The sequence below is a fragment of the Capricornis sumatraensis genome, chromosome 21 (assembly GCF_032405125.1).
Source record: "Capricornis sumatraensis isolate serow.1 chromosome 21, serow.2, whole genome shotgun sequence".
NCBI classification, from domain to species: Eukaryota; Metazoa; Chordata; class Mammalia; order Artiodactyla; family Bovidae; genus Capricornis; species Capricornis sumatraensis.
Window position 1 is genome coordinate 55,468,114 of NC_091089.1, and position 26,639 is coordinate 55,494,752.

At 37.9% G+C, this 26,639-nt stretch overlaps 1 protein-coding gene across 1 annotated transcript in view; it reads left to right on the forward strand.

Moving 5' to 3' along the window:
* Nucleotides 1-26,639, forward strand: part of DCC (DCC netrin 1 receptor) — an 813,847-nt gene that overhangs the window by 658,698 nt on the left and 128,510 nt on the right. The window contains 3 exon segments of the mRNA XM_068993780.1: nt 1,993-2,131; nt 8,256-8,363; nt 17,908-18,102. Of these exon segments, the coding sequence (XP_068849881.1) occupies nt 1,993-2,131; nt 8,256-8,363; nt 17,908-18,102 (442 nt within the window).

The following is a 26,639-nucleotide window of genomic DNA, read 5'->3' on the forward strand; positions in this document are numbered from 1 at the left end:
CTGACTGCTGATTAGAGCATGGGTATTACAGGAGATATGAAGTTATGCAAGATTCAGTATCAGTCCTCAAAATTCTTACAGCTCAATGCAGAATTTGTCATGCACATAAAATCCCATATATATACATATATGTATGTGTATAGGTATATTTCACACTAGACAATGCATAAAATATTGTAGCTAACATTTATTTAGTACCTACTCTGAGCCAGATAACATGTTTTACTTTCACACTTTAATTAGTACTGTAAAGTTAGTGCTACAGTTATTTCTATGTTATAAATGACGAAACCGAGGCTCAGAGAGGTAGTGCCTATATATTCTGTGCTCTGTCTCTCTCATGGACACACACACACAGCCATGACTTCCCAGAGTACTTCCAGGCTAATGATTTATGATGAGCAGTAACCTTCCATAAAGTTCCTGAGAAAATTCAATGAATTCATGGTACTTAAATGATGCAGGTGTGTCATTTAGGAATACAAGCAAGGACAATATTGCTTGGTTGTCTCCCAAATGCCAGTCGTGTCTATGTTCAAAGAGACAAGTTTTATTGAAGTGTGTCCTCCCTCCTAGCCAAACTATATCTCATTGCCCCATTTCTCCCCATCCTTCTAGTTCTAAGACTTAGTGGCATCATGACAGGGAAGGAGGGCTAGATTGGAAGTTATATATCAATACGTCAGATAGTAGCTGCCCATTTCATGTTTTTTTTGATGGGGTTCCATCTTTCTGAATCTATAAAGCATTTTTACATTTATTTAGGGCTCACATTTTTATGACTTTTTTTTAAGAGGAGCTTCTGATAAATGTTTATGAGGTCATCACTTTAATAGGATGGATGGGCACATCATCGAAATGTTATTAGTACAGTTAAATATTTATTTGGTTTTATAATGAAATGGAGGATTTTCATAGCTATAGTCTAAGAAGGATTCATAGTGAAATAAGAAAGATATACTGGAATAGCTAGGGAGGAGATAGGTATGACATAGGTGGAGACAAAATGTTTTCCTTGATTTTTCTAGATGTAGAAATACAACAAATGTAATAAACTTAAAAGTAAATGTTTAACCTTGGAAGAAGATCAAGGACTAAATGGCAATCATAAATTGAAATGTGTAAGAGGCATAAGTAGTTTTAAATTTGCCTCATCATATGGAAAATACACATTAACCTGGGAGATTAACCTGTTTCATTATTATAATTTTGATCTATTGACTAAGCAATAGAGACAGATAATTTACTTTCTATTAAAATATCCTTAACCTGTTGTTTAAAAGACAAATAATATATTCAGAAGATGAAAAATATTAACAGTTACATAGTCATTTAAATTTTATCAGATTTATTGTTCTCTTCCTGATTAACTGCTTCCGTGACCGTACTTCCGTCTGTGTTTAATATGATCTGTTCATAAAGAAAGAAGAATGCATGACACAATGTTGCTGCTGTCCATTTTCTTTATAATGGCTATCTAGATCCTACATCCATAAAAGTCTGTATCATAAGCCTTGTTTTAAAAAAATAATAAGCATTAGATTTCTAAAAAGTCATTTTATTATCTATAGAAAATAATCATAATAATTTATGTGAAATATATAAAACATTAAAGCCTCTGAAAAAAAAGTTTTCAATTATTAGAAATAAATTGAAGTTCAAATCAGTGCAGATAACCTTACAAATGGAACTGACAGAAGGAAGTGGAATTGGTCCTGTCTTTGTGGTTATTGCCTCACTTGGGAAAATTTATCAGCTCTGTGCCCCTTTGAACAACATAACACCTGATTTTATCGATTATGTTTTAGATGTACAATCAGCCGGTGTGAACTGGGACAGAAAGGAAATAAAGTCAGTGCTTTGTCCTGGGTCTTCTGCTGTTTGGAAATAAATTCCTTTTTTGTTGCTTTGGATAGTCTTCCTTTGTGTCTTGATTTACCAAGTTGATAGAGTTCATTTTTTTATCTCTTTTCTTATTTCCCACTTGTGTAGTCAGAAGACACAACGTCTCTGAGTTACACAGCAACGGGCCTCAAACCAAACACAATGTATGAGTTCTCAGTCATGGTCACGAAAAACAGAAGGTCCAGCACCTGGAGCATGACTGCACACGCCACCACGTATGAGGCAGGTATGTAAAGAAATGTTTCCACTACATATTTGCCGCTGGTGTTTTCCAGGTTCCGAGGAATCTGGAACATGTGGGTGCTATGATGTCTAAATTACAATTAATCATGCATAAAATCATTCATAGTACTTTTATATCAAATACTATTCTTCCAGCTCTAAATAAGAAAATGAGTCCCCAGTGGAATAACTAATCTGGTTTTAATTTATACATTAATTGTGGATTTCTGAATATAAATCTGCTGTTCAATACACTGAAGTAAAGGCATTTTACTCTCTGTCCAATGCATGTGTGTCTTTGATCAACAGACATTGTAGATATTTACTTTTTTGGAAAAAAATTAGATGCAAAATGAAGAATTGCATTACAGCTGTAGGCTTGTGGATGCTTACCTCATGGGCTTCCCTGGTGGCTCAGACAGTAAAAGAATCTGCCTGTAATGCAGGAGATCCCTGAGTCAGGAAGATCCCCTGGAGAAGGGAATGGCTACACATTCCAGTATTCTTGCCTGGAGAATTCCATGGACAGAGGAGCCTGGTGGGCTACAGTCCATGAGGCTGCAAAGAATCGACATGAGTGAGCAACTAACACACACACACACACACACACACACGCAGTTGACTGGGAAGAAATTTCTAGGGAGTCACGTTCACTGTTTGGAAATAAGGCAACACAATGGAAAACTTTCACGCATTTTGCAATAGTTCAAATCAAGAGTGAATGCAATTCACTGTAAATTTTTCCAGTCACATTTGCTATGGATCATAAATGTTGAGTTTATAACCTTAGCAGACATGCAGCGCACTTCGCATTTATAGTTCGCAGAGATCCAACATCTGAAGGAAATAGGGTTTAACATACTTTTTAATAGCTTTCATGGTATTACATCATATTTGGGGATAAACTATACCACACATTTCCAAATTCTAAAATGTATGGCAGTAAAACTTTTATCTGAGTAAGTTGAATTTCTTTTTCCTTTTGAATTTGTCCCATAGCATGGCAGCTCTAATTTTAATTTCAAATTACTACCTTAACTCTGAGTTCACTAGGAATATTTTTATAATTCTGAGGGCACTTCTTTCTGTAAGAAGTTTTTTCTAGTTGTTTACTTTCAGCACTTTCTTCTTCTGTTTTATGTGTTTACATATATAAAATCATTCTAAAAATATGCCCAGGATGCCAGTGTTCTTAGCTTCTTAGGGAAAATTATACATTATGGGACTAATAAAAGTCATGCTGTTTCTTTTAACCTAAAAGGAGATGAAAGGAGTTAAATGATAAACCAGTAAGGTATTTGGTCCTCCCTGGCTGAAAGAAAAGGAGTAGTAATTTCCTTATTCATTTTTCCCCATCATAAACATAAACACACAACAACATCTGACTTGATAAATGAACCAAATATTTCTCCTGAACTGCCTAGCCTTGTAAGGACATCAGTGTTGAGACCCATAGCTGACAGAAAGATATTAACTTTTAGAAATGTGACTGGTAGAAAGGGTGATTGTCCAAACAGATAATGATCTGGACAAAGGTGTAAATAGCCTATGGATAAGATTCGTGGATGATGATGGGAAGCGAGAAGTAATTTGCAAGTGTCTGCACATTTTAAAACCGTGAGAAGAAAATGAAGCAAATGAAATAACTCTGGAGTTTGCTTCTAATTCTGTAATAATGCAAAGACTCTCTGGGGCCACATATGATGCACTTGTGCTGAAATTGCTCATAATAAGGATAATGGCAGCTGACAAATTCTTGAAATGAAACATACATTCTGTCCCGGTGTTAAATCTTTAATTCCACTCTAGTTAATTTAGGTAGACTCCACGTGTTCTCCTTTCTTCCATCAGCATTCAGTTTCCTAGAAGAGAGAATCACACAGCTACAGAGAGTGAGATGGAGGCCAGGAAATTCCTATTTGATGTTGCTCCCAGCTCACGTGACAGAGAGGAGACCTTGTCCTCCAAAGGAAAAAGCTACATGTTTCTCTAAATAAAGGAGAAGAGGGTAGCATCTGAGCAGTCCAAACACAAATGCCCAAGATGTTGGTGTGTGTTTATGTTGATGATGGGGAAAAATGAATGAGGACATCACTTCTGCTTCTTTTTAAGTGGTTAAGAATCCACCTTACAATGCAGGGGGTGGCTGTTCCATTACTGGTCAGGAACTAAGATCCTCCATGCCAGGACCAACTAAGCCCCCCAACTACTGAGCCTGCTGCCCCCCACCCCCTGCAGAGAGTTCCTGCACCACAACGAAAGATCCCACGTGACGCAGTGAAGATCCTGCCAGCTGCAACTAAAACCCAGTGCAGCCAAATAAACTTAAATACATTTCTTAGCTTTAAATAAGTATGAGGGAACAGTGTGCAGGTCATATGATAATCCTAAACATCTAAGGCATTGATTCTAATACCAGAATCTAGTCACGTGGCTTGAGGAAAAAGAAAACTTTTCTCAGCACCTGAAATAGATTAGTCGTTAGTTTTTTTTTGTTTGTTTTTTAAATAACCAGCTCTTCAGTGTATTATTTTGCTAGTTTAAGCTGGAGTCATTTTATATTTTTTGAATATCAACCTAGATTCAGTGAAGCAATCTAATCATCACCATTTGTTTTCTAAATAAGCATTAATTTTAATTTTAACACAGTTAAGAAAAAACAGGTTAGTTAGAAAAACAAGTGTTTTAATTAATTCCAAAATTGGAGAATGTCTTATGATATTTGGTTTCAGTTAGTTCAATTGCTCAATCATGTTTGACTCTTAGCGACCCCATGGACTGCATCACGCCAGGCTTCCCTGCCCATCACCAACTCCCAGAGCTTGCTCGAACTCATGTCCATCAAGCCGGTGATGCCATCCAACCATCTAATCCTCTGTCATCCCCTTCTCCTCCTGCCTTCAGTCTTTCCCATCATCAGATGGTGATTTTAGCCACAAAATTAAAACACACTTGCTCCCTGGAAGAAAATCTATGACAAACCTAGATAGCATATTAAAAAGCAGGGATATTAGTTTGCTGACAAAGGTCTGTCTAGTCAAAGCTATGGTTTTTCCTGTAGTCGTGTACAAATGTGAGAGTTGGACCATAAAGCTGAGCACTGAAGAATTGATGCTTTTGAACTGTGGTGTTGGAGAAGACTCTTGAGAGTCCTTTGAGCAGCAAGGGGATCAAACCAGTCAATCCTAAAGGAAACCAGTCCTGAATATTCATTAGAAGGACTGATGCTGAAGCTGAAGGTCTAATACTTTGGTCACATGTTTGGTATAATACTCTAATTTTTGGTTATCTATTACCTTCCTGGGCTTCCCCGTAGCTCAGCAATAAAGAATCTGCCTGCCAATGCAGGAGACATGAGTTTGATCCCTAGGTCAGGAAGACCCTTCTGGAGAAGGAAATGGCAACTGTCTCTAATATTATTGCCTGGGAAATCCCATGGACAGAGGAGCCTGGTGGACTATAGACCATGCAGTTGCAAAACAATTGGATACAACTGATCAAGTAAACCACAAATTACCTTTCTATCTGTGGCTCAGAAAATATCTTGAATGATCTCTCTATGTGGCTAACCCTTCCCTAAGGTAGCCTTGCCTATTCAGTGTTTCACTATTACAAATCTTTTTTTTTTTCTTTTGCAAGAATGTTCTTTCTATTTCTTTCCATTAAAAGATATATATCAAACTTCCCCTGTGGCTCAGCTGTTAAAGAATCCACCTGCAATGCAGGAGACCCTGGTTTGAATCTTGGGTCAAGAAGATCCTCTGGAGAAGGGAAAGGCTACCCACTCCAGTATTTGGGCCTGGAGAATTCCATGGAGTGTATAGTCCATGGGGTCGGAAAGAGTCGGACACCTCTGAGCGACTTTCACTTCACTTTTACTCAAAGATCTTCTCTTCCTTGTGCTTCTTTCTTTTCCTCTTTCTTTTTCCAAAAAGAAAAAAAAAAAAAACTTTAAGTATAGTGAGTACTCTGTCAGGTATTACTGTTAGTACAGCTCTGGTTAATTTAGAATCTTAGTGACTTTGAGTGGAGAAGGAAATGGCAACCCACTCCAGTATTCTTGCCTGGAGAATCCCATGGATGGAGGAGCCTGGGCTACAGTCCACAGGGTCACAAAGAGTCGGACACAACTGAGCGACTTAACTAACTAACTAGTGGCTTTGAGAATCAGGGTATCGGAAATAAAATGGTACAGAAGATGGGAATGTTGGGTGTCCCTCTGTCTGGAATTCTTTTAGTAAGAGAGGCTGGAAATAGAGTGTCAGTAATACTCAGATTCTATACTATACAGTCAATAGAAACACCGAAGAGAATTGCAAGTGTGGAGAGGCATTCAGACTTAAGACCAATTCGTCATACACAGCAGGTGAATGTAATACACAAGCATTCCTGTGCAGAGATCAGGAAATTGCTCTGAACCCCAGTATGGAAGTTAGGTACGTTCCTAAACTGCCTACGTCACATCCAGGGTAACTGAAAAAGACTGTAGGCAATAGACTGGGGCACTGCAAGTTACCTGGAAGGAAAAGGAACTGTGTTTCAAAGCATAACCAGTGAGAAAGCAGGTCAAAGGGAAAGATGCTGGCTGAGGTTGGCCAGTTTGCTGTTGCCTTTGAAGTGTATTTAAATTTCTGATGAGCAACATACAGGGGAAGGAAAGTCTTTTTATCCTTCCAGGCTTTTGGCTGAGAGTCCCTGTAATAAGAGACAGATAAACAGGAGGAAAACAAACAGACGTCTGATAATAAGTATAGATGAGTGTACATGGAAGAGACCCAAGAAAACAGTAATCCCCTCAAATGGCCACCATCTTCAATACCGTCTCCAGCTAAAGACAAAGATGCTGGGAGGTTAGGGAGCCAGTAACGGGAATTTTTCAGACAAATCGCAATAAACAAGGGCGTGGTCACGTACATTGAAGTGTCTGTCTCCTTGTCATCCTCCTCCAAAAGGGAAATGAAATGTTAGTCGCTCAATCATGTCCAACTCCTTCTGACGCCATGGACTGTAGCCCCCGGGCTCTTCTGTCAGTGGAGTTCTCCAGGCAAGAATACTAGAGTGGGTTGCCATCCTCTTCTCCAGGGGATCTTCCTGACCCAGTGATTGAACCTGGGTCTCTCACATTGCAGACAGATTCTTTATCGTGTGAGCACCGGGGAAGCCCATGGCACATAAAGGGGGATACCTTATAAAACATAAATTTCTCTTTTATGAGAAGGTAACTTCTACTTGGTTTTCAGAACTTTTCTTCTGTCTGCTTTTTAAAAAAATAATCAAGATAATTCTTGTGCCAAAGAGACAAAATATTTGGGGCTGGCGATTTCTGCTCCCCTCAAACAACATTGGGAAGAGTAGCTCTAAGCAAGACAGAGTTTCTTGACATCTTTACTTCCTTCCAGTTTGATCTTTCTACCAAGGCAGGAGATGCAAGAGAGGCAGGGTCGATCCCTGGGAAAGGAAGATCTCCTGAAGAAGGGAATGGCAACCCACTCCAGTATTCTTGCCTGGGAAATCCCATGGACAAAGGAGTCTGGTGGGCTATAGTCCACGGGGTCGCCAAGAGTCAGACATGATTAAATGACTGAGCACACACATGCCAGTTGATACTAAGACCCTCATAGATTCCTTGTCTCCTCTCTTTTCACATATTTCTTTTCCTTCTTGTTGGGAAATAACCAGATGTTACCTAAGCAAAATGTTGTGACCTGCATTTAAATTCATTTTTTAAGGAAAAAATAGCGTTAGGTGAACTTTCACTTACAAATCCTGCAATCGTAACAGAATGTTTGTTTCTCAGAGACATGTAGCCATTGATCTTGCTAACTTTTATAATGGTTCTTGAATTTTAGTGAATCGCTCACTTGAAAATGCCAATTATACTTTTCTCTATAGCCATACATATTCCGTTTTCCTCTCTGTAGTCTCACCTTTGAAAGGCAGTTAACTTCCTGGAAAAATATTAATTCCTATGTCTTTGCTTAATTCAGATACTTAAATCATCCATGGTAAAATAAGCATGATATATGGCATGATAGATCCTGCGTGTCAGCATCGTGATTAGAAGCCCCATAAATGTCTGTTTTCTTTCACATCCAATGACAAGACCATGTTTCTGTTTCACCTCACAGCCCCGACCTCTGCTCCAAAGGATTTGACAGTCATTACTCGAGAAGGGAAGCCTCGCACTGTCATCGTGAGCTGGCAGCCTCCTTTGGAAGCCAATGGGAAAATTACTGGTAGGCATCTCAGCTTTATTTCCTGTGCTGCTCCGCGTGGCCTGCAGTGGCTTACCTCTTGCACGCTGCTCAAACCTCTTATGTATTAGGTTTCTGTCCCAGCATCTCAGTTGACTCCTGACCCTCTCTGATTGTCTCCTCTTACTGCTGCTGACCTTAGAATTCTTCTAAGGGAGCCTACAAATACACACCCCAGCACATTTCCTTTGTGTTGCTTCCTGAAAGATGTGTATTCCAATTAGTGTAGACCTTCTCTGTTTCATTCTGTGTGGTGTTAGGATAACCTCTTAATGGAACTCCTTTGAGCCTAAATGACTAAAAAGAAGCCATTTGTTGGGCAATTATAAAATGCAAAAGACACTTAATGGCCATGTATTTTCCTAGGAAACATAGGAAGGAGACTTGTCTGAGGGTTTTTAGTTTCTCACTTAGCTCTTAGCTTCTTACTTAAATCATAAGGTTCAGAAAACATTTGGTATTGATGGATGGAAATTGAACTTAATGAATATTTCACAGTGACAGATTTTATTTTGCCAAATATTACGGATAACATCGATGCCTAATTAAAGCATCCATTAGAAGCCTGTAATGTTAATTTAGTATGAAAAATATAATGGAGTTCTATTAGAGATTTTGCATTTAAATGATCACTTTAGGCTTTTAATAGATGTCTCCATAGCATATAATTATTATGAAAAATATTGTGTAACTAAAAATGTGCACATTATAGTCTAATTAACTTGAACCATTGGGTTAGGCACATGTAAGAGTCACTCCTGTTTCTGCATTTTTGCATACCAAGAGTGGATAGCACTAGTATACATTAACAAAGGAATTCAGCCATTCTCTGGTACAGAGATAAGCATGGGAATCACGTTCAGACGGCACACGCACTTGATGTGAGTTATTTTTGAATTTTACAAAATGAAAAGGTAATGTGAAAATTCCAAATGTGGTTTAAATTTAAGCTGAAGACTTTTTTTCTCCAAGAAATTGCTCTTCCTGCAATAGCAAACAGAATTTTAATTTGAGCTGACAAATATGGGAAAAAAAGAGGGACATACAATCTCCCCAGAATCTGATATACTCAGTTGTCACTGTGCCAGACCTTCTAAAACTGAGGCTGGCTCATTCTAATTTTTTGTTTTTCTCCACTCAGTGTTATAACCTCTTTCCATTGGTTCTATTTCAGTACTTTTGGAGATTCTGATTTGTTTACATGATGACTTCCATTATGTTATTACCAGTTGTTTATAAGCATATGGTAAATCAACAGATAATAAGTTTAAGAAGAAAACCATCCAGAGTAGGAATTTCTGAATAAAAATAAGTTCTAACAGAAAAAAATATACTTTGGGGTAAAGGATAAAACAAGTCATATATTACCCAGTTCTTCACTTTATTTAAATAAATCTCACCAAATGGTCTATGCGAAAAATAGAATGTGTTTTCAACTCTGAAAAAAAAGCTTAATTTTGCTTTCCAGTTGGAACAAAAAGTGGAAGTCGGCCCCTAATTAAGAAATATAAATTAATCTGAGTGATAAAATTTTGTATGCTAATGTCACAGTGCATGTATAAGAAACTGTGTTCACATATTTTATTTAGAATTGTATGTTCAGTAATTCTCATTACTAAAAATCTATTCTTTCACAATTGCATAGTTTAAGTATGAAAAGAACTAATTTTCCCCTTTAAAGAATGGTTTATTTGTTAAAGTCAGTTTATAATTATCATTCTAAGCTATTTTGACTCAATTCAACAGGGAGCAAACACTAAGAACCCTTAATACAACTTTAAACAACACTTAAAACAACTTCCGTTCCATGCCTATTTTGATACTTTCATTCAAATCAATTCCAAAAAATAGTATGATAAAATATTTAAAGCACCAGCTCTTTAGACTGAGGCCCAGATTTTCTGCACTCAGTTTCTTGTGAAAGTCCAAAGGAAGACATGAGTTCTCTTCCAGTGTGTCGGGGCACATGTTTACCTGTGTGGAGGAATATACTCCTGTCCTGCTTCCATATTTCTTTGTTTTCCTAAATCCCTCTATGCCCACAGTAGAACAGGATCATTAAGAACCCAGCCTTCTGATGGAGATGCCTGAGCAAGTTATTTCATCTCCTCGAGTCTCCCTTTAGGACTCCTTTATAGAATTGTTATAATAAAGGACTGAGAACAGTCCCTGATACCCTGTGAGCACTGAAATAATTTAGTGATTATTCTTCCCAGTTCAGATTCATTCTAGAGCAGGTGTTCATCAATGTACTCTGCTCAGAACCCCGACCATCAATTTGTAAGTGTATGTGATGATGAACGTGTGTGTGTGGATGTGCACACGCATGCACTCAATTGCGTCTGACTCGGTGACCCCATGGATAGCAGCCTGACAGGTTCCTCGATCAGTGGGATTTTTCAGCAAGGATAGTGGAGTGGGTTGTCATTTCCTCCTCCAGGGGATCTTCCCAATCCAGGGATCAAACCTATGTCTGCTGTGTCTCCTGCATTGCAGGCAGCTTCTTTACCACTGAGCCATATAGATATGTGTATATATGTGTACATAGATTTATATTTCAAAAAGATGAAACAAAAAATGTTGACAAGGGAGATCCAGATTATTCCAGTGCCTCAGTTCCTTGATCATAAGCTGGCAGCTTGGGAATTTAGACTGATATTTTCAGAAGAAAATGGTTCCAAATGAATTAAACATTTAGTATAAGCTTGTCATTTTCCTCAGCACTTTTATATTATAAGTAGTCATATGTTCCCTATTCTTCTGTTTTGAAATAAAGAGTCAAGGGCCTTCTGGGGTAAATAATTCTCCTAAAGTCAAATAACCAAGAAATAGCCAGAGCTAGGATATAAAACTCAGGTTCCTACTCATAACTATTACACTAAGCTTTGTTCTTCTTACTAGTACTGGCCCAAATCAGTGACAGTCAACTGATTTATGACTTAATTTGGCTGAGGACGGATTGAGCATAGAACCTTTTTAAAACTCTCTGAGTGATTTTAATATATAATTAGAATTGTGAAACATTGATCTAAATAAATGCAGCATCCAATATTAAGATCAAACACCAATATAGACAGAAGAGAGCTTCAGAGGTTGTTTCCTTATCAATACCATCTAATGACTAAGGTTACATTGTCTTTTTCTGTGTATTTTGACACTCTAGTCCCATTCCTTTCCTTGAAATTCTCTTCTCACTTGACTTTTGTAAAACTGCCTAACCACTTTTCTTCCCAATTCCAGGCTGTAATTTCTCAGTCCCCTAGTCATCCTTTTTTTCCACCTGCTCCAGAAGTGCTATTTCCCAGAACGCAGATCTTTTCGTTCTTTTTGTTGTTACTTTCTCCGAAAAAAGTTATCCACGCTATAGCCAGGACTTCAGTGAACTTGCAGTTAATGTCTCTGAAATCTGTATCTCCATCCAAGGAGTTCTAAATATGCACATCCCATCTCATACTGTACATTTGCACTTCTCTGTCTCACTGGAAACTGGTTCTGCTCCCCGAGCCCTCTTTCCGCTGTTCTTCTCTTTTTAGTCTAACACCCACCACTAACAGCCAAGTGGTGCACTGTTATATTCTGGACTAGGTTGTTAGCTCATTGACATTGTGAACTGAGCTGGACACTCACACTGGAATCACATGTGTCTATTATTCTTACTTGCATCTTTTCAGAAGCTTCCACCATTCACCCAATTACAGAAAGTGGCAAGTTAGTCTCATCGTGACTTCTTCCTGTCCATCCCCTTTCCATATTATCATGCGAGAAAATCTAAATGCTTATAGTACAAGGCTGAAACCTCTAGGAGAACAGAGTTCAGATTTTGTTTAATTCTTTCTCCCCAGTAACAATATCTTTGATACTCAATAGGTAATTAATAAACTTCTGTTGAGTGGAACGATCATCAAATTGATATTCAATATATTGTTTGATTTGACTCTGTAGTGCCAACTTCCAAACAAGGTATTTATTAAGCCTTCTTAATATAAATAAATAAAAGCTTTAGCATTTACTAAATAGTTACTCTTTCCTGTGGTCATGTATGAATGTGAGAGTTGGACTGTGAAGAAGGCTGAGCGCCAAAGAATTGATGCTTTTGAACTATGGTGTTGGAGAAGACTCTTAAGAGTCCCTTGGACTGCAAGGAGATCCAACCAGTCCATTCTGAAGGAGATCAGCCCTGGGATTTCTTTGGAAGGAATGATGCTAAAGCTGAAACTCCAGTACTTTGGCCACCTCATGCGAAGAGTTGACTCATTGGAAAAGACTCTGATGCTGGGAGGGATTGGGGGCAGGAGGAGACGGGGACGACAGAGGATGAGATGGCTGGATGGCATCACTGACTCGATGGATGTGAGTCTGAGTGAACTCCAGGAGTTGGTGATGGACAGGGAGGCCTGGCGTGCTGCGATTCATGGGGTTGCAAAGAGTTGGACACGACTGAGCGACTGAACTGAACTGAAAGATAATTTAATAGAAATACCCGTATATTTTAAGTTTTTAAAGTGCATTATCTCACAGCAACTTGTTTTCTCATAAGTTAATTAAGGCATAACTTGGATAAAACAAGTTGCTCAAGGTTGTAACAAAGCTAGTTAATATTATCAGTATTACTTGAGGTCGAGCCTCCCTGAATCCATAACCCATAATTTTTGACCACAAAAAAATAGAAAATTGGTCCTCATTTTTAATATATCTACCTCTGTGTACATATATTTATTAGAATCAGTTCTTTAAAGATGAGAAGCCCCCTTTGGGCTGAGCTCCTTGCTGGTAGGGGCCAGTTCTATATGGTCTTCCCGGTTCTTATCAGCCTTCCTGATCCGTAGAAAGAAATCAGCCATGAGTGGAAGTATGGAAAAGGACAGAAGAGAGATGAGAGGTGGAGGTGAATACTTTCTGACACTTTGCTTCTGGAATGACAACTACCTATTCGTATACGTGCATGTGAGCTAAGTCGCTTCAGTCGTGTCCAGCTCTTTGCACCCTAGGCACTGTAGCCCACCAGGCTCCTCTGTCCGTGGGATTCTCTACGCAAAAATACTGGAGTGGGTTGCCATGCCCTTCTCCAGGGGATCTTCCTGACCCAGGGATCGAATCCATATCTCATATGTCCCCTGCATTGGCAGGCCTTTTTTTTTTTTTAACCACTAGCACCATCTGGGAAGCCCAGCTATTTGTATAAGTAGAGTCAAAATGAAAGATGCATGATGCTATGTTTTATATGTATTTAGACAAATGGTATTTCCATGTGAGAATGCCCAGGTAAATTAATAAACCCAAATGGTTTTGCAACCTGTGGTAGAATATAATACTCTTTCAGTCAGTGTGGTGGATAAGAGATAAAAATGAAGCGGAAAAAATATAAAATTAGACAGAGAGGAATGAACATATGGATACAGAAAGGTAGCGACAAACCTATGAATGCATCCCAGCCTGTGTGGCTATGTGGAAATCTCCAAGGTGAGACTTCAGGAGTGGACTTAATAGCCTCGAAACATATTAAACTCAGTCACCAAATGAAGTTCTGTGGTTTCTCTAAGGCTAGATTTTAGAGTTCCGAGTAATGTAATCTGTTTATGTTCTCCATCTCAGTATTCAAATTTATAACCAATGATGGTTCTTTTTATTTTAATAAGTTTAAGAAAATTGCTTAAATACAAATTGGGGTCAGAACCTGATGCAGCACTTTTAGCTTTACTTATGTGATGCCAGAACTGTCATTTTTTAAAACATTTTATTTATTATTATTATTATTTTGGGCGCACCGTGTGGTGTGTGGGATCTTAGTTCCCCAACCAGGGATCTAACCCACATCCCCTGAAGTGGGAGCGTGATGCCTTAACCACTGGACTGGGAAGGCCAGGGAAGTCTCGGAACTGTCATTTTAAAATGCTTCAGTGAATACTCTTCACATAGAAAAACAATGAAGGCAAGTATTATACTCTTAATGGAGAAAATCAGGAATAATTGTAGCCGACATGGGATGGGAGCACAGTCATCCAGACTTTCAAGTTTGTCATGCTCTTACGAGAGCCCATGAAAACTTGAACAATTTCATTAAATGTCATAATTTAAAATTTAAATACTTACAGGCTAAGGGGATTTATTCAATAAGTGAGTTTCCCTACCTATTATCCAGAGACTATTTTATTAGTTTTTTTGAAGAATAAGAAGTAATATAAGACATGGCTCCTGAACTAAAGGAATGTTTTTATTCTTTTGAAGAGATAAGATATGCACGTTATAAGAGCTAGAAAAGTATTATTAGTGCCAGGCCCTTCTTTTCAATAGATGCGGTTTCTTTGGGCGCAAAAATGGAGACTCCTCTGGCTTAAAGAGTAGTAGGAGATTTTATTGATGTTGACCACAGGGGCTGAGTTCTCAGTGAATGGACACCTATGAATTAGAAACAACTCCTTTATCCAACGGTATTTTACAATCCATTTTGAATTGCAGTCTTCCAATTTTAATACCATCCAGAGGGAGGAATCATATAACCTTTATACATTTTGCAGACTTTTTTTTTTTGTTAAGTCCTTTATCTTTCCCTGAGCTTTCCACATCTTAGACATTCATATTTGTAGCATCAACATCTCAACAAATATATTACAAAAATTACTGGATTAACACGATCAGCTAAAGCAGTGATTCCTGACTATACTGGAAGACAGAAGTCACTGGGGTACAGATTCCTGGGGTTACCAGAAATCTATTATACTTGTCACTGCAGTGTGATAACGTCACCACAAATTTAGCAGCTTACAAGCACACACACTTGCGATCTCACTGTTTCTGTCAGTCAGGAATCCAATCTCAATTTAGCCGGGTAATCGGCTTTAAGGTCTCTTACAAAGTGGTAATCAAGGAGTTGGCTTCAGCTGATGTCTCACTTGAGGCTTACCTGGGGAAACACTGGCATCTAAGCTTAAGTAGTTGTTGGCAAGACTCAGTTGCTCACTGGCTGTTGATCAGTTGCAGACTCAGTTCCTTGACACGTGGTCTTCTCCATCTGGCAACCTATTTCATCAAAGCCAACAAGGGAATCTGCTAGCAAGACAGAAGTTACAACTCATGTAACATCATCATGGAAGCAACAGTCCATCACATTTGCTTTATTCTCTTGGTTAAAACCAAGCCTTAGGTCCTGTCTAAACTCAGCGAGAAAGGACTGCACAAAGATAAAAATAACTACCAGGAGGCAGGCATAATTGGGGGTTATCAAAGACTTGTCTGCCGTCTCTCCAGTCAAAATGCCCTCAGCCCAGGAGAGGCTCAGTGGGACAAATTGAGAGAATAGCATTGACATAATATGCTACCATGTGTAAAATAGCTAGTGGGAACCTGATGTATATGTAACACATAGGGAGCTCAGCTTGGTGTTCTGTGATGACCTGGAGGAGTGGGAGGGAGGCTCGGGAGTGAAGGGATCTATGTTTATATATAACTGATTTATATTGTTACACAGCAGAAACTAACACAACATTGTTAGTTTTAATTTTAAATTAAAATTTTTTAAAAACCAAAATACCCTTTCTTGAACTCTGTGGTTTGTAACTTATACTGAGTCCCCAGGTAATTCTTATGATGAGGCAGATTTGAGAAACAACAAAGTCAAAAAAAGTGGAAGCCAAATTAAAATAGATGCAAGGTTTCAGCACTGACAAGAATTTAAGAGGAATGGACTTCCAGAAGAGGTAGTTTGTGGCATTGCTTAATCCTAAAGAATCACAAGGAAGAAGTATCCAGTTCACTGTCTAGAACACATCCCCTAAACTGAGATATAATTCTGTAAATTACTATAGGATTAAGTGAAAATGACACAAAGTCATAGAAGTATTCGTCTATGCACTGGAATGGATTACAGAGTTCACAGAAAGGAGAGTTCACTATAGAGGAAGGTTTCATATGTTAGATGTAGCTGAAACTGGACCTTGATGGATGGGTAGAAGTTGGATGAAGAAAGAAAGGAAAGGTGAAGTGGTGTGAAGAATAAGAGGGAAGTAGGAGTGAGCACAGCATGGAAATCAGTCTTCCTGGAGTAAGGGTTGTGTTGAGATGTAAGAAGTGTGCGTGCTTGTTTTGGCAGGGAAGTGAATCTGAGTTAGAGAACCTTCTGACATGACCTCTGAAAGAACTATGTATGAAGGTCCCCGGTCAGATTGGGGCAAGTGGGACTGAAAAGGAAGGACTAGGGGAATCAAAAGAGGATAGCTTTTTATTTTTATTTTTTTAGAGCATTCTTTTTTATCATAGTATAACTGCTTTACATTGTCGTGTTAGTTTCAGATGTACAACAGAGTGGATCAGTTATATGCATATGTATATCCTCTCCCTCTTGAGCCTCCCTCCACCCTCCCCCATCCCACCTCTCTAGGTCATCACAGACCACCGAGCTGAGCTCCCTCTGCTGTGGAGACAATTGGTTTTAAAAGTGTTACTTACAAAGAAATGTATTCAATCCATAAGCTCAGACCTAGAGATAAAGTTGATGGCCTATCTAATGCAGATACCATTGCAGAATTTTAACAGAGATAGGGGCTGCACATTCATGTAGCAAAGGCACCTGCGATGAGTTGTTTTATAGCTTATATTGCACTATTATCTGATATATATTGTAATATAAAGTGATGAATTAGTGCTTTAAAATAAAACCTACCTTAAATATTAGCCAAATAAAATGTTAGAGTATAAATAGTTTACAGGGATAACTAGATCTGTTTGGGTGCATATTAGATTACCACCACTGAGAACACTACTATTATTCAAGTAACATAGCCCCTAACAGAGGATGAATGATACTATCAAATGATGAATTTATTAATGTTTGAAATATTAACTAGATAACCTACAGTAATCCAAAAATACTTCTTTCTGTTTGTGTATTTTTGCTTAGGTGGGATGGGCTAGGGGAAAGAGTATTGGATTTTTAGTATGGTAATAGAGGATTTATCCTAGCCCTTTTATCAGTTAGCTTGAGTTCTTCTCAGCTTTATCATCTATGAAAAGAGAGCAACAGTATCCCTGCCAACCTCACAGAGTTATTACAGTAATCAAATATGATCATTTATTTTTATGGCACTTTAAAATATTGGGCATTTTATACTTTTCAATGTATTTTTATTATTTAAACACTAGCCAAAATAAACATTACTTATTTTCATTATTGGATACGGTGAAAGTGACAGACTTGTTATCTATCTTTTAAGTTTTTCCTCGTTTGTATATTAGAGCAAACCAATAATCAGGATTTACAGACAGCAGAAATCTCACATTTTTAAATATGGCAGATAGCTTTATTTTAACAGCTTATTCCATTTTTTAGATCCTGTACTCTGAAGTAATTCTTTTTCTAATCTTTGCAATAACCCCAAAAAAACTCATTCCTTGCCAAACTGGATACTGCACTTTATAGCTTGTGGATATATAATAATCCTTGAAAATTGTACTTGGGAAACATGGATGTTTGGAAACAAGTAGTGCACATAGTCAGTACACTAAACAAAGGTGTGTTCATTTATTTTTGCAGCTTACATCTTGTTTTACACCTTGGACAAGAACATTCCAATTGATGACTGGATTATGGAAACAATCAGTGGTGATCGGCTTACTCATCAAATCATGGATCTCAACCTGGACACTGTGTATTACTTTCGAATTCAAGCACGAAATGCCAAAGGAGTGGGGCCTCTCTCGGATCCCATCCTCTTCAGGACTCTGAAAGGTTGGAATCATTTCCTGTCATTTCCTTTTCTTTCTTTTTTTTTTCCTTATGGAGCGGTTATAAAATAGTTTTGAAGTCTGTTTAGGGAATTGCCTTAAACCATCTCTGTTGGCACCATGACTACAGTGGACATTCAAAAGAAGTTAAAATGCAAATTAAAACCAAAATGAGACATCACCTCAAGCCTGTTAGAATGAGTGTCATCCCAAAGACAAGAGACAACAAATGCTACCTTGGCTATGGAGAGGAGAGAACCCTAGTGCACCGATTGGGTATGTAAATTGGTGCAGCCACTATGGAAAACGGTATGGAGGCTCCTCAAAAAATTACAAATAGAAATACCAGATGATCTAGCAATTCCACTTCTGGGAATATATTCAAAGAAGACAAAAACATTAACTCTCTAAGATACCTGCATCCTGATGTTCATAGAAGTATTATGTACAACAACCAAGACATGGAAACAACATAATGTCCATTGATGGATATAATGGAATATATATATGTAATGAAATATACATATAATGGAATATTACTCAGCCTTACAGAAAAACATGGAAATCCTACCATTTGTGACAGTATGGATGGACCTTGCAGGTATTATGCTAAATGAAATAAATCAGAGAGAAAGACAAATGCTGTATGATCTCACTTATATATGAGACCTAAACAAACAGATAAACACCAAACTTGGAAAAAAAGATCAGATTTGTGGTTATCAAACGTAGGAGGTGATGAAGGAAGGATTTGGAGGAAAGTAATTAAAAGGTACAAACTTTCAGTTATAAGAGATGTAGGTACTAGGGAGGTAATAAACACATGATAACTATAGTTAACACTGCTGTCTGATATACAGGAAAGTTGTTGAGAGAGTATATTCCAATAGTTATCAAGAAGAAAAATTTTTCCTTTTTATTGATTTATACAAGATAATGGCTATTAACTAAAGCTATTATGATAATCATTTCACAATACATGTAAATAAATCATCTTGCTACATATCTTATACAGTGATGTGGAGTTTCCCAGTTGGTGCTGGTGATAAAGAATCTGCCTGCCAGTGCAAGAGATGTGGGTTCAATCCCTTGGTTGGGAAGATCCCCTGGAAGAAGGCATGGCAACCCACTCCAGTATCCTTGTCTGGAGAATCCTATGTACAGAGGAGTCTGGCGAGCTACAGTCCATAGCATTGCAAAGAGTTGGACACAACTGAAGTGACTTAGGACGCATGTCAGTTATTTCTTAAATAATTGAAAAAATATTAGAAACTGGAACAAATAAGATAAAAGGTAATTAATTGAAAGTTACCTTTTTATGCTGAAAGCCAGCATGTCAAAGAAATATCAGTTATGTTATTACATTTTCTGTATCAGCACAAAGCGGACATATTTAACTTGACTTTTTTTCCATTACACTCCTTTTGGAATTTTGTATTGACTTCCTATATATGGGATATATTCAAAATATAATGAAACACTTTAACCATTGTATTTAAGGGATAAAAATTAAAAAGCATTTTATTACATGAACTGCATGCATACTATCTACTACCAAGTTTAAGTATTTCCTTTCGGGAACTAGTGGTCTTATTAAAAGAAATTTTGATATGGCAAGACAGAAAATCTCAAACAAAATTAATTTCTTTAAGGACACAGATTAGCAACATGAAAAAAATATCTTACATCATGATTACTAGAAAAAAACTCTACATGCTTACAAGTATAGAAATCACTGCTCAATTTTAGGATAGTTGTATGTTTATACAGAAAAGTAAAAGGCCTAAGATAGTGACTACCTCATAATGATCTTCATATAATTTCTTTCTGTTTTAGAGCACAACATTATTATTATTTTTTTTTTTGGTGGATGAATGATTTCAAGAGCCTCTATTATTTAGCAATTGAAAATAATTCAGATGTTCCATAGATGATATTTAAAGATGTGTATTTAAAGTATGATATGTGTTATTGTTGCTAAATCATGTCCAGCTCTTTGCCACCCCATGGACTGCAGCCCACCAGGCTCCTCTGTCCATGGAATTTCCTAGGCAAGAATACTGGAGTGGGTTGCCATTTCCTTCTCCAGGGGATCTTTTAAACCCAGGAATCGAACTCATGTCTACTGCTTGGAAGACAGATTCCTTAACCATCTGAGCCACCAGGGAAGCTTTTCAAGAAGGATACTTGGTTTTTAAATCCCTTACCACATTATGCCCATATATCTGTCTGAAACCTTAACAAAACATGATGGCAAGCAACTGACAAATTAGAAACAAATATCTGGGTTGACATTTTTACCCATTTACTTGGACAAACTCAAGAAGAGACTTAGAATAACTACACAGCCCATTTCTCAGTTCTCCTAGGAAAAATACTCTAATAAACAGTAGACTTTTGGATGCTGGTGATTGAGCTATTCAAAAGCTAGATTTGGTACCAACTAATCTGAAAGTTTGCCAAGAACATGCAAATAAGCATTCAGCCTAAGCCTACATGACTGCTCTTTAATGATAGAGTAGAAGTTGGAAGGAAGGCAAGAGGAAAATGAGCCAGTCTTCGCCTATCCAGGTTTTTAGGACTTCATGTCTAAATCAGATTTCACTCCAAATGAGCAACTGAAAGGAAACTGGTCATTCATTTTGTGGGAGCATGAAATGTAACTAGATAATATTTCACAAATGTTTCATCTTTATCTATAGACAAGTGCCAAACTAATTTCATGCTTACAATGTATGCCAACTAGAGATCTCACAGAGGGTTTAAGATAACTTAAGACATCCAAATGTATTAAGCAGCAGAGAGATGAGTTATCTAGGATTTATAGGCCCACATTGATCCCCATCCTGTGGATTATTTAATGAACTTCATATCCCATTTGGTACTATTTACTCTAAGTGCCCTGAACTCATCCATGAGATGTTTAAGAGTAAGAACAAATTCAAGATAACGTTATATGTCACAATAGTCCATAAGGGTTATTTCTAATATCCTGATATGGATGTTTAAGATTATCTACCCCAAGTATATTATATTCAATTAATAGACAGTTAGATTTTTATGCTGTCTTGTGCTGTGCTTAGTTGCTCAGTCATGTCCCATTCTTTGCAACCCCATGGACTATTGCCCCCCAGACTCCTCTGTCCATGGGGATTCACCAGGCAAGAATACTGCTGTGGGTTGCCATGTCCTCCTCCAGGGAATCTTCCCAACCCAGGGATCGAACCCAGGTCTCCTGCATTGCAGGCAGATTCTTTATCATCTGAGCCATGAGGGAAGCCCATGGTCTTACAGTAAACTAAGTTTCAGATGTCTTAAATGTGTTTTAAATGATTCAGACACTGATGTTGCCTATCTTTATCAACAATTGATATTGCATAGGCTCAAACCTTATATGTATGTCACATGACAGATAGTCTAAGGTAAACAAATTGCTCATCATAAGAGATTTGAAGCCACAGTGAATCACATCTACACTAAAGATAAAATGCTCTCTGATTTAAGATTTTCCGTTTCCAAAGCTGCTTCAAAATATAAGGCCTCTGTTCATCAGAATGTAATGTCTGACAGACAGAAAATCTTCCTCGTTGTCCTGAAGCTGAGGGAACTCTCAGTGGTCTATGCAAGTTGCAAATTAATTATGCATTAGTCAGTCGTTAGCAACATCATTTTCTCATGCCCAGTCTTAGTCAAGATAGAAGCATTTTCTACTAGAGAGTAAGGTTTTTCTTTTTTTTTGTTTTGGCCACCAGTCAGAGAAGTACAGGCAGCTCAATCTGTAATCATTGGTTAAATAAAAGGATGCTTATAACTTAAAAAGGGATTAAATTATCATTGCCTTTTTAAATTTTTTGTACATGCATTGTACAACATTGTACATATATGCAGTAGATCTGATTCTTTCTTTGGAGTGTTAATTGGAAGAACATTGAACTTCATTCTCTGACCCCAGAGGACTCTCCCGTCTCCAGATTCCATATTGTGATACCTGCACAGTAGAGAAACCTTGGAGGATGTCTGAAATGTATGTTTATTTCTGCCCATCACATGAGTCATTCCTTCTAGTAAAGTAAGCTTCTCCATGTTGGACTGTCAGGTAATAAGGAGGAGGGACATTCCTGAAGGATTAAACCAAAGACGGCATCTGTGGAGACATGAAGTCGTCTCCCACAAGAGAAGCAGAGTCGTCAGCAGTGGAAGAGCACTAGAGTATGGTCTCTTTTCTGGGCATTCTTAATTGCCATTCTGAAATGTACATCTCTCCCATGCAAGGATACGGAACTGAAGCTGTGCTCCAGAATACAAAAAAGTTTTATTTATTTTTAAATAATTTTGTGACAAAGTACATGATATTCGCGATAGGTGACAGGAGAAATTAAAAATTCAAGGCATAAAATTATAATGCTTTGGCATTTCTTTTTAATTTTTTAAAGTCATTATTTTCTTTAATAAAAAGTACTTATTAGGACATGTGTAGTCCCTGGTGGGAATTCTTTAGTATTATTCACCATACCAAATATTTATTTGTTACTGGTCAAAAATTTCTTGGACTAGACGTAGTGCATTGTGTAATTAAAGACAAAGGGAGAGATGAAGAATGGCCATAAGATGAGACAGGTTTTCTTCTCTTGTTTTTAATATCATTCCAGAAAGTCCTCACCTACATATGAGATGCTGATTCAAATAGTTTCTCAAGTGTGTTCTGGTCTGACTACCAAACTTTTGCCTTCCTGGCTTGTTTGGTCATATAGACCCTAACATGCCCTTCCTCGTTCTTACTGAACACTTCGTATGGCACTTCTTAGAGCAAAGTGTTCTTCCTTAAAAGCTACATTAGGATCCTTTCTCTGTATGAAAACAATAGATAATGCATTTGCCTCTCAAAAGCACCTCTCATCAACAGTTCCCTAATACCATAATAAAATATATTTTGAGACATCATTAGTGTTGATTGGGAAATGGGAGAGAAAAATTAAGATACACATTAAACTGTAATGATTATATTTGAAAAGCCGGATTAGATGACCTGGTGAGTTGAAAATTCTTAAATCTTGAGGAGATACAAGTTCAGTTCAGTTCAGTTGCTCAGTCGTGTCCGACTCTTTGCGACCTCATGAATCGCAGCACGCCAGGCCTCCCTGTCCATCACCAACTCCCGGAGTTCACTCAGACTCACGTCCATCGAGTCAGTGATGCCATCCAGCCATCTCATCCTCTGTCGTCCCCTTCTCCTGATGCCCCCAGTCCCTCCCAGCATCAAAGTCTTTTGCACTGAGTCAACTCTTCACATGAGGTGGCCAAAGTACTGGAGTTTCAGCTTTAGCATCAATCCTTCCAAAGAAATCTCAGGGCTGATCTCCTTCAGAATGGATTGGTTGGAGGAGATACAAAGACAGTTATAAAACTTAATTAAAGCTTGTTGAATCTTAATCCAAGAAGCATGCTTTTATATACCATTTTCCAAAAAGTGATTCATAATTCAGTCTTCTAGTTAGTAAGATATCTTTCCTGGTTTATCTTTTTCATAGACCATGCCTCTGTATTATTTGAAAATGAAAGAAATTGCAAATGATCTCTGGCTTAGGAGTTTGTCCTTCTGTAATACAACATATATAAACCCTGTATTTGAAAGTGGTTTTTACTAACAGCATTATTTAAGTATTTTGATTTTATATATTATTTTGGACAAGATTTATATTCTTTCAATTAAAAGACAAAGGAAGAACTGCCACCTACAAGATATTTGCTGTAAGTATTTTTCAAACAGTGATGATGGATTTGCTATGAGACTACTACATGTAATGAGAAAACTGAATAGATTATAGGTTGCTGCCCATTGGAATCTACTATATTTTTCTCTGTCTGACTTTGAGACATATACAAAAAGCAAACCAGCAAATGTGGTAGCCTAAGTGTTTGACTGCAATTAAGTGACTTAAATCCTGGAAGATGATGCTGTGAAAGTGTTGCACTCAATATGCCAGCAAATTTGGAAAACTCAGCAGTGGCCACAGGACTGGAAAAGGTCAGTTTTCATTCCAATCACAAAGAAAGGCAATGCCAAAGACTGCTCAAACTACTGCGCAATTGTACTCCTCACACGCTAGTGAAGTAATGCTCAAAATTCTCCAAGCCAGGCTTCAGCAATACGTGAACCATGAACTTTCTGATGTTCAAGCTGGTTTTAGAAAAGGCAGAGGAACCAGAGACCAAATTGCCAACATCTGCTAGATCATCAAAAAAGCAAGAAAGTTCCAGAAAAACATCTACTTCTGCTTTATTGACTATGCCAAAGCCTTTGACTGTGTGGATCACAATAAACTGTAGAAAATTCTTTTAGAGATGGGAGTACCAGACCACCTGACCTGCCTCTTGAGAAACCTATATGCAGGTCAGGAAGCAACAGTTAGAACTTGACATGGAACAACAGACTGGTTTCAAATAGGGAAAGGAATGCGTCAAGGCTATATATTGTCACCCTGCTTATTTAACTTCTATGCAGAGTACAGCATGAGAAACGCTGGGCTGGAAGAAGCAAAAGCTGAAATCAAGTTTGCCAGGAGAAATATCAGTCACCTCAGATATGCAGATGACACCACCCTTATGGCAGGAAGTGAAGAGGAACTAAAAAGCCTCTTGATGAAAATGAAAGAGGAGAGCGGAAAAGTTGACTTAAAGCTCAACATTCAGAAAAGGTAGATCATGGCATCTGGTCCCATCACTTCATGGGAAATAGATGGGGAGACAGTGGAAACAGTGTCAGACTTTATTTTTTGGGGCTCCAAAATCACTGCAGATGGCGACTGCAGCCATGAAATTAAAAGACGCTTACTCCTTGGAAGGAAAGTTATGACCAACCTAGATAGCATATTAAAAAGCAGAGACATTACTTTGCCAACAAAGGTCCATCTAGTCAAGGCTATGGTTTTTCCGTGGTCACGTATGAATGTGAAAGTTGGACTGTGAAGAAAGCTGAGCACTGAAGAATCAATGCTTTTGAACTGTGGTGTCAGAGAAGACTCTTGAGAGTCCCTTGGACTGCAAGGAGATCCAACCAGTCCATCCTAAAGGAGATCAACCCTGGGTGTTCTTTGGAAGGACTGATGCTAAAGCTGAAACTCCAGTACTTTGGCCACCTCATATGAAGAGTTGACTCATTGGAAAAGACACTGATGCTGGGAGGGATTGGAGGCAGGAGGAAAAGGGGACGACAGAGGATGAGATGGCTGGATGGCATCACCGACTTGATGGACATGAGTTTGGGTGAACTCCAGGAGCTCGTGATGGACAGGGAGGCCTGGTGTGCTGCAATTCATGGGGTCACAAAAAGTCGGACACGACTGAGCGACTGAAGTGACTGACTGACTGACTGAAGTGAGTTAAATAAACCCAGAAGACTCAAAGATCAAAGATAATCAAGTACAAGTATAGTTGTAGTAAGTCTAACTGATGGAAACTTACAGAGATCTATGTTAGTCAGAATATCATTTCACAATTTCTAGGAAAGCACTGTTTCACAGAGATTTACCTCAAGTATAGTTACCTTGGTTAACAGAAGCCACTTTTCAAAAATACACAGATATCTTAAAATCTAACAAATTATTTTCAAGAATAGTATACATAATTCTGTATATTACCAACCAGATAGCATAGTAAAAAAGCAGAGAAATTACTTTGCCAACAAAGGTCCATCTTGTCAAAGCTGTGGTTTTTCCAGTGGTCATGTATGGATGTGAGAGTTGGAGTATAAAGAAAGCTGAGCACCAAAGAATTGATGCTTTTGAACTATGGTGTTGGAGAAGACTCTTGAGAGTGTCTTGGACTACAAGGAGATCCAATCAGTGCATCCTAAAGGAAATCAGTCCTGAATATTTCTTGGAAGGACTGATGCTGAAGCTGAAGCTCCAATACTTTGGCCACCTGATGTGAAGAACAGAATCATTTGAAAAGACCCTGATGCTGGGAAAGTTTGAAGGTGGGAGGAGGAGGGGATGATAGAGCATGAGTTGGTTGGATGGCATCACTGACTCAATGGACATGAGTTTGAGTAAACTCCAGGAGTTGGTGATGGACAGGGAGGCCTGGCGTGTTGTGGTCCCTGGGGTAGCAGAGTCAGATATGATTGAGTGACTAAACTAACTGACTGACTGATACATAAATTTTTTAAAATAGTCAACAATTCAAGACCTTGCCTCATAAGGTTTAAAATCAAGCCATTTAGATTAAACTTTATGATATTGTATTACTTTACCCTGTTCTTGTGAAAATTGGTTAGTTCTCTTGTTGAAAAATTAAAAATGAATACAAGAAAATAGCTTCCTTAACTTATTTAAAATATATGGATGATAATTACTTGGTAATAGCATGCATTTATTACTGTTAATTGTATTATTAAACTTGCATGAAAATAATTTTGAGTTTGTATTTAGAGGACTGTTACAAATAACATTTTTTACAACACATTTACACAGCAAAATATTACTTTCAAATTCTTTAGTTTAATTGAAATAATCACAGTAACCGACTCCTTATCAATTTTAT